General features: G+C 41.6%; 4 protein-coding genes across 4 annotated transcripts; 2 read left to right on the top strand and 2 right to left on the bottom strand.

Annotated features, from left to right (window-relative positions):
* Positions 1 to 105: 105 nt before the first annotated feature.
* On the bottom strand, positions 106 to 1555 carry LOC130700135 (neurotrophin 1-like). The gene is made up of 5 exons (XM_057522155.2): positions 1457 to 1555; positions 1320 to 1384; positions 1154 to 1233; positions 956 to 1092; positions 106 to 891 (listed from the first exon to the last, which is right to left on the bottom strand). Exons 1-5 carry the CDS (start codon positions 1469 to 1471, stop codon positions 418 to 420), a joined length of 771 nt encoding a protein of 256 aa, XP_057378138.1. The 5' UTR covers positions 1472 to 1555; the 3' UTR covers positions 106 to 417.
* Positions 1556 to 1742: 187 nt separating this feature from the next.
* Positions 1743 to 2900, top strand: LOC130700151 (protein spaetzle-like). Its single transcript, XM_057522173.2, has 2 exons — positions 1743 to 1866; positions 1936 to 2900. The coding sequence occupies exons 1-2, from the start codon at positions 1843 to 1845 to the stop codon at positions 2521 to 2523; spliced, it is 612 nt and encodes a 203-aa protein (XP_057378156.1). The 5' UTR covers positions 1743 to 1842; the 3' UTR covers positions 2524 to 2900.
* An 806-nt stretch (positions 2901 to 3706) lies between these two features.
* Positions 3707 to 4646, bottom strand: LOC130700139 (uncharacterized). Its single transcript, XM_057522160.2, has 3 exons — positions 4575 to 4646; positions 4186 to 4506; positions 3707 to 4123 (listed from the first exon to the last, which is right to left on the bottom strand). The coding sequence occupies exons 1-3, from the start codon at positions 4587 to 4589 to the stop codon at positions 3713 to 3715; spliced, it is 747 nt and encodes a 248-aa protein (XP_057378143.1). The 5' UTR covers positions 4590 to 4646; the 3' UTR covers positions 3707 to 3712.
* Positions 4647 to 6274: 1628 nt separating this feature from the next.
* Positions 6275 to 7445, top strand: LOC130700152 (protein spaetzle-like). Its single transcript, XM_057522174.2, has 2 exons — positions 6275 to 6418; positions 6489 to 7445. The coding sequence occupies exons 1-2, from the start codon at positions 6395 to 6397 to the stop codon at positions 7068 to 7070; spliced, it is 606 nt and encodes a 201-aa protein (XP_057378157.1). The 5' UTR covers positions 6275 to 6394; the 3' UTR covers positions 7071 to 7445.
* The last annotated feature ends 2712 nt before the right edge of the window (positions 7446 to 10157 follow it).

Below are 10157 nucleotides of genomic sequence, written 5' to 3' on the forward strand. Positions count from 1 at the left end.
CTTTGTTTTTCTAATATCATTCAAGGGTACTTTGCTGAATAAACGAGTCCGTTAACGTTTAAGTGACACACGACCGAGATAAAAGGAGAGTAAAACGATTACGTAGAATAATAAATACCTTTCTATTTCATTTGAAAAAGAATTTTCAGTGGCTCGCATTTAATTTGAAGATGAAAGAAGACTGAAGGGGTTAAGGACAAATCCACAGAATACAAAAAACGATCCCTGTGTTGGAGAGGATTAACGGTTGGCGGTACCGTTGTTTAATTGAACGCAGTCCCTCTCTTTAACTTGACGTTTTGGGTATTATCTGGAGGCCGTTAGGGTCCAAGACAGGGTAGTAGTGTCTTTAAGGGGTAGGAGAAATCGGGCATGGTCTTTTATCAGGTGGGTTTGTTGTTGATCTCATTAATCAGCTTAAGCCTTGACGGGGATGTGGCAAGAGCAAGCCGATGGCAGCTTGTAGATGTCGATGAAGAGACCTCTCTGGGTATCGCAAGGATCGAAGGAGAGCATGCGGTGGACGGTGTGCTTCTGTAGGCATTTGCTAAAGTGGCAAGGGGCCAAGGTGCGGCAAGCGGCTTCTGGGAACAAGCAAGTCTCGGTCCGTTGGGTTTGGGTGTAGGTCGGCCAGGCGATGTCTTGGACGATGACACGCCATTCACCAGCAGTGTTCTTAGCACGAAGAGGGCGAGCGTAAGCGACGGAGCTGGGGCAGATGAAACCTTCACCACCAACCCAGTTGCCCTGATCGAACTGCTTGCCGTTGTAGAAAGAGTAATCGAATTTCTCTTCTTGGGCCTTGGTGATGCCATCAACCAAATCGTCGGCGGACTGGTCAGCAACATCGGCGTACTTCTTCAAGACTAAAGGATCGTAGTCGATGGCGTACTGTCAAATACAATTGGGATTTAGTTAAGGTGATAAAATATAAGCTAAGAAGAGTCAGGAGTACCTTGACTTCGTAGACGGGGTATTCCTCATCAGTCAGACACCAATGACCAGTGGAATTCTCAGCGCATTTGGGAGCGGCTTTAGGATCGCAATACTTGGGGTAGGCTGGGTACGCTGAGTGAGATGGGTATGATGGATCTACAGAAGATGAAAACAAATTAAAAAACGTGGGATTTTGAAGCTAATAACTTTGCCTTACAGGATGGTTTACTGTAAGAAGGGTATTTTGGCTCAGAATATGTTGGTCTGTGGGCTGGGTATTCTGATTTGTAAGCTGGCCTTTTGTTTAGACAAACAAAAGGAACAAAATTAATTACATTTGTTACATATCCAATCTGTGGAACAAATAAGGAAACCACTTTTACCTGTACTGCTCTGCCGCAGTCAAATCTTCAGCCAAGCAACCGGCAGCACAAAACAGCAAAATCGCCTTTTTTTCAAAACAATTTTAATAAAAAAAGCTCTAAATTTTCTATCCATAATCGACTGGAACTTTACATACCAAAACAATAGACATTCTCGATGATAGAAACTGTAGACTGGGAGAAACAACAGCTGTATGTATGAGGGTATTGCTTGAGGATTTCAAGTGTGTTTTTCACCAACTGTTGGGACCTTTTTATAGTAAACATGTTGGTACGGCTACGCCCTTGCGGGGCGGTCTCACACATTTTTCCGCAATGGTGAATCTCCAGCCCTACCTACCAAGAAATAACAGACATTTAACTTTCACAAATTCACCTTAGTAAAAAAGCCCAGCTCGAGGACGCCGGTGCAACCTACTCGGGTATATAAGCTGGCAAGATCAAAACAGTTTAACACATCGTATCCATCAGTCGATTTCTTGCAACTGTCTCACATCCTTGTGCATAGCATCATAGTCAAACAATGTCTCTTTTCTTTCATTATTTGGTAAAGGATTCTCTTTTAATCTTATGTGATTTTCAATTCATGCAACTTTTACAATTTAAACATTTGCAGGTTTTACTTGGTTTGGGTGTTGTAATGGGCAACAACTACAAGGCGCCTTACCATCAGCCCAAATACGAACCAAAATACGGGCCAGAGATCCCTGCCTGTTCCAAGAACACGTCCAAGAACTGGTGCCTGGAAGATTCCGAATATCCGGCCTATGAAGTCGTTTACGAGCTGGACAAACACTACGAAGCCGTTTTCGCCCTGTACAAGAACGTCGTCGCCGAGACGTCCAACTCTGTCGATACCCTCAGCAAACTGGAAGAGGAGACTTATCTGTGCCCGAGCGAAACTTCTTACGTGCAGCCACTGCGTGCAGTCAACACCAAAGGCAAATGGCGTGTCATCATCAACAAAGTCGAATCCTACGGCATCAAGTACGATCAACACGCCCGCATTGAAGAATGTGAGGATGATGCTGCTGGAAAGGCCTGCCCTTTGGTGCCCACCTGTTACGAGTCGAAATGCCTGCAAAAGAGCATCTACCACCGTTTCCTCGTCTACGATCCCACTGATTATTACTTCCCATTCGCCATTGAAACTTTCAAATTGCCCGCATCTTGCGCCTGTTTCGTTGGAGCTTTCAAACTCTAAACACTTCCACCATCTTCTTCTATCCTTCCTTTTCCTACTTCTTTCTTTACAAAAATTTTACTTTCAACTCTAGGCTCTCAGTCCAAACGATCCCTGTGATATTTTTGTAAAACATCTCTGCGCTTCACAGTCGACTCTTCGTGAACAATTGAAAGACTCACGGTGGAGCGCAAAGGTTGGCGGTACCATCAAAAACGAAACATCCAAATGAAAGCAGTCCCTCACGACTACCACAACAATATTGTGGATTATTTAATAATCAAAGATACTAAGTGTGCATTTACTACAGCATAAATTTCCCGTAAAATTGTTTTTGCAGAATTCCTCTGTGCATGCAAGTTTTCGACGACAGATAATAAACTGAAATTTCCCATTAATTTAAAAAATATTGAAAACTTATTGCAAGTCACAATGGAAATTTTAGTTTGATTAGAACTAAATGGGGTTTGGATCTGCCAAAACTAAGAGAACCTTTTTGATCGTATCCCATTGACATTACGATTACGGAAAACTAGGTTTCTACACAACAGCCACACAACAAAAAGTGATTTACCAGCATAAAGTCAACATCTTCGTTTGAGAGTGAGTATGATTACAGTGATATTGTAACTTTTTACCTTCTTTTTTTTTGTTTTTATTTGACGTTTGAGCTTGCTGATAAGTGCTGCCACCTGTTGCAATCGTCAACTTAAGGTCACTGTAGAATAAGGAAACCAAAAACAAATCTGACAAACTAATGTTTTTGCCATTGTATCACGCAACAAACTTTAAAAAGTGAAACACGCTTTTTACTTTCTTTCACATATTTAACCTCTTCCCTTGATATCCAGCGAACCGTACCAGGCCATGGCGTCAGACATACTGGAGGTTCGTGAGGGGTGGAAACCTGATCAAGGATAAAAAAAGAGGAAGGGGTCGAACGGCGGCCATCGCGGTTTGAGATTTGACCAATGGCGAAGCGTCTTTGGCCCTCACCCTTCCTCACTATTTTTTATGCAGAAGCTACGCAGATTTCTTTAAAATGAAAACAGCCAACGAAATAAAACTTATTAACTATAACCATAAAATTTGTGTTGTATTTCTCGCGTTGGAAATGATAAAACAATAAAATGAACTTTAAAAAAACTTCGAAAACAAAAATTAGTAGCCAAATATGGAACACGAAACTCAAACTAGTGGACATGATTTGCTAACAAGCCGTTCGTGAAAAACGACAACTACAGGCCGATTGTAATTTGAAAGAATCAACAAAGACACCAAGCTTCGGATTACAAGGATCAAAAGCTAAAAGTTCTCGAACAAGATACTGCTGGCTGCAACGGCTGCTGTAACAATAGACGTGGCCAAAATATTCCGGAATTGTACACTGTTCACCTGGATTGGTACAAAGGACAACCCTTTCTCGTTGAAAAATGTCACTGACTTCTTGAACAATCACTCGCCAATGCCCATTGGCGTTACGTAAACGCAGAGGTTTCACCAAAAGGCTGATGGATGGACAGCTGCTCTTTTTACGTTCGTATTCCAGCTCTGTGTCAACTGAAATATCAGTCAGTTTATAAGTAAACTTATCGGCTAATTCAGAAAATTCCATAGCCACCTATGAGGAAATGTACAGTACGAAAATATTATCAGTCAATTGCAACTTGGGCGTTTGCTTACTTTGATTTCATCTTCTGGGTAATGATAATCACTTAAACAGAAGCCAAACGTTTTGTCGACGCATTTCGGTGGTGCTGTAGCATTACAAAATGTCTTGCTGAATTGTCTATCTTCAATTTGATCCGTATGAAAGAACGAAGTTAAAGATGTGTTTTGTTTAACGTCAGCACTGAATACGTTAAACTGTGTGTCGTTTATCCGTCTAGAAGAACGTCCAATAATTGGCCGCCAATCCAAACTGTCGTGATCTTGATCGGCATTTAATGGAGCACTCCAAAGGGCAGCTCTGCCCAGGTGAACAAGACACAGACAAACAGTTCCCTACGACCCGAATCGATTTTTACAAGACTTTTGAGGATTAAATTTAAATGAAGATCTTTTAAACCTACCACGATGAGTTTCATGTTGCAAATAAGATCGAGATTAACGTGCAAAACTATACTGCACCTGTCGAATGACGGGCAATGAATAACCGGAACAGTAAAGACTTTTTCTTTTTCCTGTATCAAAATCATCTTTTCGTTCTCTACCACACCATCTCAGTGAAACTTGTTTTCAACCACTATGCATATGATTATCAAAGATGTACACGTATATTAAACACAATTTTGCAGTAGAAAATTCGGTGGAACAAAAACAGATGTCCACTTTCTTTCTGGTTTTGGCGGTGGGTTTTTTTCGGGGAATCGCTGACATGGGTATGATAAACCACACCGATGGAAAGCTTTAGAAACTGAGATTCATTCAGTACATCCAGGGGCATTGACTACGAACAGTAAAAATCAATAGAGCAATCGATGGGCCGATGTCAGTGTATGGCACTTGTAACAACATCCATTTGAAATGGCATTCACGCGTCCTATAATTTTTCATGGAGTCATATGGTATCGTTGTTGCAACAAAGATGAAAGCATAAAATAAAAATATGGCTAATAAAAAAACAACCCTGACGACCGTTTAGCAATAAGGATTTCAGCCTTGATCGGTGAGCGTGAACTTGGTAGCGCAAATGCAGCGTGACTTTGGTAGCGTAAACGCAGTGTGAATTCCAGACTGAAAACGAATAAAAATGTTTAAAACTATGGAAAGTCTCGGTAAGTTCTTATGTCGTCTTCCAGTCTGAAGATAAGTGGCTATTTCTACATGGCATGTTGCATATTTGGCTCACATATGGCAAAATGTACGCAAGACGCAACAAGGAAGGCGATTATGTCGAATTTTCAGATGATTGAAGAACAGAAATGTGGGAAAACAGAAAGTTTTCTCTGACGATGTTACGTTATCGATTTGGCTAAACTTTCGGGATATACGTTGCTCTTAGAAAACTGCAACGAATAAATAGATCACGGACATTTGCTATCGTCGTTCCACAGACACGAAATTGTTCTTAACGTGTAACTTTAGCAGATTATGAACGGAAGCGTGAAATTTCATTGACCATTTGCAAGCCGTATAACCAAATTTGCTTTAGAAGTTTCATACAAGTCTAGAAAGTCTGACAACTTTAATAATACATCCAAACACAATATAATAGAGCAAGTGGCATGGAGAGATTCGTAACTATGTAGAGCGATGCGAGCAAAAGAAAATATGCAAGAGGGTCTGTTAATAAGCACGAATATGATGAATCAGAAAGTGAGAGTGCTGCCCTGCCTGCAAAACAAAAGAACAACAGCGGGTAGTAATTGAGGGTGTGGTCTTCACGGGGGAAAAATCTTCACGGTTATCGATTCAGATTCACGCAGCTCCTCGGGGTTCACGACAAAGAGATGCAATAGCATTTCTTTCGTTACTTTTGCTCGATTAGCCGTAGAACAGAGCCACAAATGTGTTGGGATAAAGCAAGAATCAGCCAGCCATTGCTTGTTTTCCTCACCTACTAACCTCGAAAGAAGAAAAGAGCTTTTCTCAAGGTTGTTTCTTTTCGTGCAGGGACCCAACGGTTTCCCTACAACACCAGGCGATTCTGCAAAAGGCTCGAAAGAGAGGAAAAGTGAAAATGCACTCGCTGCTTCTCGATTATTGGCGTTCTAAGAGGTGAAGGAGGGGCGTGTATCTCCTCCAGGTGGGAGTCGTCGTTTGGTGAGGCCATCAAAGTGTCCCGGTATAAAAGACGGGCCGGTTGAAACAAACCAGCACATCGTCTTCTCCAGTCGATTTCATCTTCCAACTTTCTGACGGGTCTCTGTACAGTCACGAAATTGAAATCATGTCCCTCTCGTACCATTTCTTGGTAAATCCGTTTGCTTATTCCTTTTGTTAGTGGTTTTAGTTTGATTTAATTTACTTTTAACCTTTGGCAGATCTTTCTCGGGTTGGGTGTTGTGGCTGTAATGGGCAACAATTACAAGGCGCCTTATTATCAACCCAAATACGAGCCAGAAATCCCTGCTTGTTCCAAGAACACGTCCAAGAACTGGTGCCTGGAAGATTCCGAGTATCCGGCCTATGAAGTCGTTTACGAGCTGGACAAACACTACGAAGCCGTTTTCGCCCTGTACAAGAACGTCGTCGCCGAAACGTCCAACTCTGTCGATACCCTCAGCAAACTGGAAGAGGAGACTTATCTGTGCCCGAGCGAAACTTCTTACGTGCAGCCACTGCGTGCAGTCAACACCAAAGGCAAATGGCGTGTCATCATCAACAAAGTCGAATCCTACGGCATCAAGTACGATCAACACGCCCGCATTGAAGAATGTGAGGATGATGCTGCTGGAAAGGCCTGCCCTTTGGTGCCCACCTGTTACGAGTCGAAATGCCTGCAAAAGAGCATCTACCACCGTTTCCTCGTCTACGATCCCACTGATTATTACTTCCCATTCGCCATTGAAACTTTCAAATTGCCCGCATCTTGCGCCTGTTTCGTTGGAGCTTTCAAACTCTAAACACTTCCACCATCTTCTTCTATCCTTCCTTTTCCTACTTCTTTCTTTACAAAAATTCTTGTTTTAATTCTATGCTCCCAGTCCAAACGATCCCTGTGATATTTTTGTAAAACATCTCTGCGCTTCACAGTCGACTCTTCGTGAACAATTGAAAGACTCACGGTGGAGCGCAAAGGTTGGCGGTACCATCAAAAATGAAACATGTAAAATGAAAGCAGTCCCTCACCACTACCACAATAACATCGTGGCTTATTTAATGATTAAAATATTTTTCTGTAATTTGTGACCCTCCCCTAAGCTGTTTGTGCAGAATTCCCATGTGTTGCTCGCTCACGAAATTTTCCCAATCGAAATAAATTCGAATATATTCTCTAATTTCTTTCTTATGAATTTCTAACGGACATATCGAAAAAAAAACCATGACAAATATCATAGCCTGGGATGAATTATTCAATACTCTTATAGCCTACACTTGGCTAAAAAAGAATTTATTCATTTCAACGAACAGCTTCTTTGAAATTGCCTAGCGTTCGTTTATACCTGCGTTTCGTCCATTTGAAATGGAGGACAGTATTTTCAATGTTAAACAATTTTATGCAAAAAAGAAGCACGTATAACCTTGCCATCGTATCTTCCTTTTCCCTTTTCCCCACTTTGTCAATATGCCAGTCATGTTTATTAAAATGAGGAAGACGCACGCGCATAAATTCATTAATAATCCAAGAAAAGTTTCTCTTCGCTTAACTACTCCCTGTGAGTAACGTCCTTGTACTCCTCACGTCGCTACGAAATTAACATAACGCTGCAAAAATCATGGCCCAATAACTAAACGCTCATCAATACACGCCTGCCTAGGGTGTATTTGCTCATCCCACCATAGAAACATCCCGCGGTGCGACCTTGACGTCGTGCGTGAACGGGTGAAAGCGGCCATGATTTGTAAACCAATCGGCGTCACGTAGGTTTAGTTATTGCGTACAAAATGTTCATGTTTCGAGCCTACAAGATTCTATCGTGTCGCTTACTGCGTCTCTGTCCTCATGATCACGTTCCATAACGGAAATTCCTGAGAGAGCCCATGCCCATCAGGATAACCTAAATATTTCGTTCTCGATGACAGGCTAGTTTAATTGGATTTCTAGAAATCGAAATTTTATCGTGTGAACGTAGCGATTTCGATACGCTCGTCGCTACTCGATCAACACCGAAAAATCAGTTAACATTCGAAAGGTTTTTGTTCGTTACGCATGGAGAATGATCTGTATTTTATTGTACGGGACCATCGTTCAACTGATGAAACGTATTCACGCAATGAATCTCTTTATGGCCACTGTAGTCTGTTAAGCTTCCACGTTGCGTGACACATTGTGCGGAAAGCCTCGGTAAAGTGGCACGCTTTAAACAATCTATTTCCAAAATTGTTTCAAGTTTAATTCATCAACTCGGTTGTCCTTGTGATATTTTTATCGGCCAATTTTTCGACCCTCAACAGCTTTCCCTCTGCATTGTACCGAAATTCGCAATTACGCGCATTGAACGTAACAATAACGCCGGGATTTATACGACTCTTTCGTGATGTGGCTATAGTTTATATGTTTTGAAAAAGATTTTTACGATCGCGTGGTATGCTCGTCAGTCACGTCGTCCAGATGTTCTTTGTATCGGATAAAAACAGACTTTTTTCATTGTCTTCCACCTTTCTTTGTGTGTCGGCAGTTAATCGTGGTAAATGATATGAGGTGCTAGAAGGGACGCATGACAATAAAAAAAGATGAAAGGGAAAGTTTTTTGTTTTGTTATTTGAGCTACCGCATTTTTTTTAATCTAGTCAAGTGGACGTCAAGATCGTATAGCCTTTACGTAATGGTACATAACTATCAGCTATAAATGCGAATGTCTCAAGAAGAAAAGTTAACGAGCCGCACGTTTTTTTTTTACTCATTGGCATGAAAATGAGGTGCTGGCATTTTTATTTGTGCGCATTTCTCCAATTTCGCCTGATTCTCTTTTCTCGCACAAAGATTTTAGCATATACTGTTCCTACTTTCCATTTTCCCCGACCATTTGTTTTTGTTATGAAGTTCATGGAATAGCAACAGGTGCTCGACAATAGACCAACTCCCTCGTTCTACTAAGCGATGGAAATCCTTTGGTTTTCACCGATGGACGAGCAGACTAGAAATAGCTCCATTTTTATGATTACCTTGCGGTTCGTGGGCATAAAACAACGTTTCGGGGCCGCAGTTTGCATGCTCAACAACAAGCGACTGTTGTTAGAGGCATGGCGTTTTCTCTATGTATGGGAAAAACAATTATTAACTCTGTATGGCAAATGAAACGGCCGATCGGATGATATAACCCGACCTTGGTAATCGGTGATTTATAGCGTCGAACCATTTGTCAATTGTTTTCCAAAACCGCACGCATAAACTGTAGGCTATCCCGCGTCCCGGGCGAATAATTTCAAAGAATGGATGGACTTCATTCTTATTTGCTATACAAAGATGAAGAGGGAAAGTGCTTTGAAATGACGTGAATTTTGTGCACGACAAAAGAGATCGGCGGGAGCATTGAAAAGGGGATGGTTCGACACCATGAAGACGAGAAATCGGCCGTGACCGAAAGACAATCGACAGCAGCTAACATCGTAATCGTGAGTCTCTGCCAATTGCAGACGGTGTGTCATTTACACGACACTCCACGCAGCAGCTGTACGACAATCGTGGTTAATAAATTGATGGAAAAATCGTATGCATGTATGCGGACCGTTATTACCATCCCGCTACAAAAAAACAAAACACGCACGAACATTTTGAATGGTTTAAAAAAGAGAAAGCGTGTGACATCATCAGGGTTCATCTTCGCGTATAGGACGTCATTTAAGGTGAAAACACAATCGGAAATAATGTGTGCCAAAGTTCAATTTGAATCAGCACCATGAACTGAAAATAATTACAGCTTTTAATGCTGAAATGAGGTGAACGAGTTGTAATTATGATTTTATTCACGAACCACACCTCTTGTAACAGCCGCCTTTCAATGACGCTGCTATCGACAGGGGGGAGTCATCATTGTTCTATACAAATT

This window comes from Daphnia carinata, chromosome 8, assembly GCF_022539665.2.
Source record: "Daphnia carinata strain CSIRO-1 chromosome 8, CSIRO_AGI_Dcar_HiC_V3, whole genome shotgun sequence".
Taxonomy (NCBI): Eukaryota; Metazoa; Arthropoda; class Branchiopoda; order Diplostraca; family Daphniidae; genus Daphnia; species Daphnia carinata.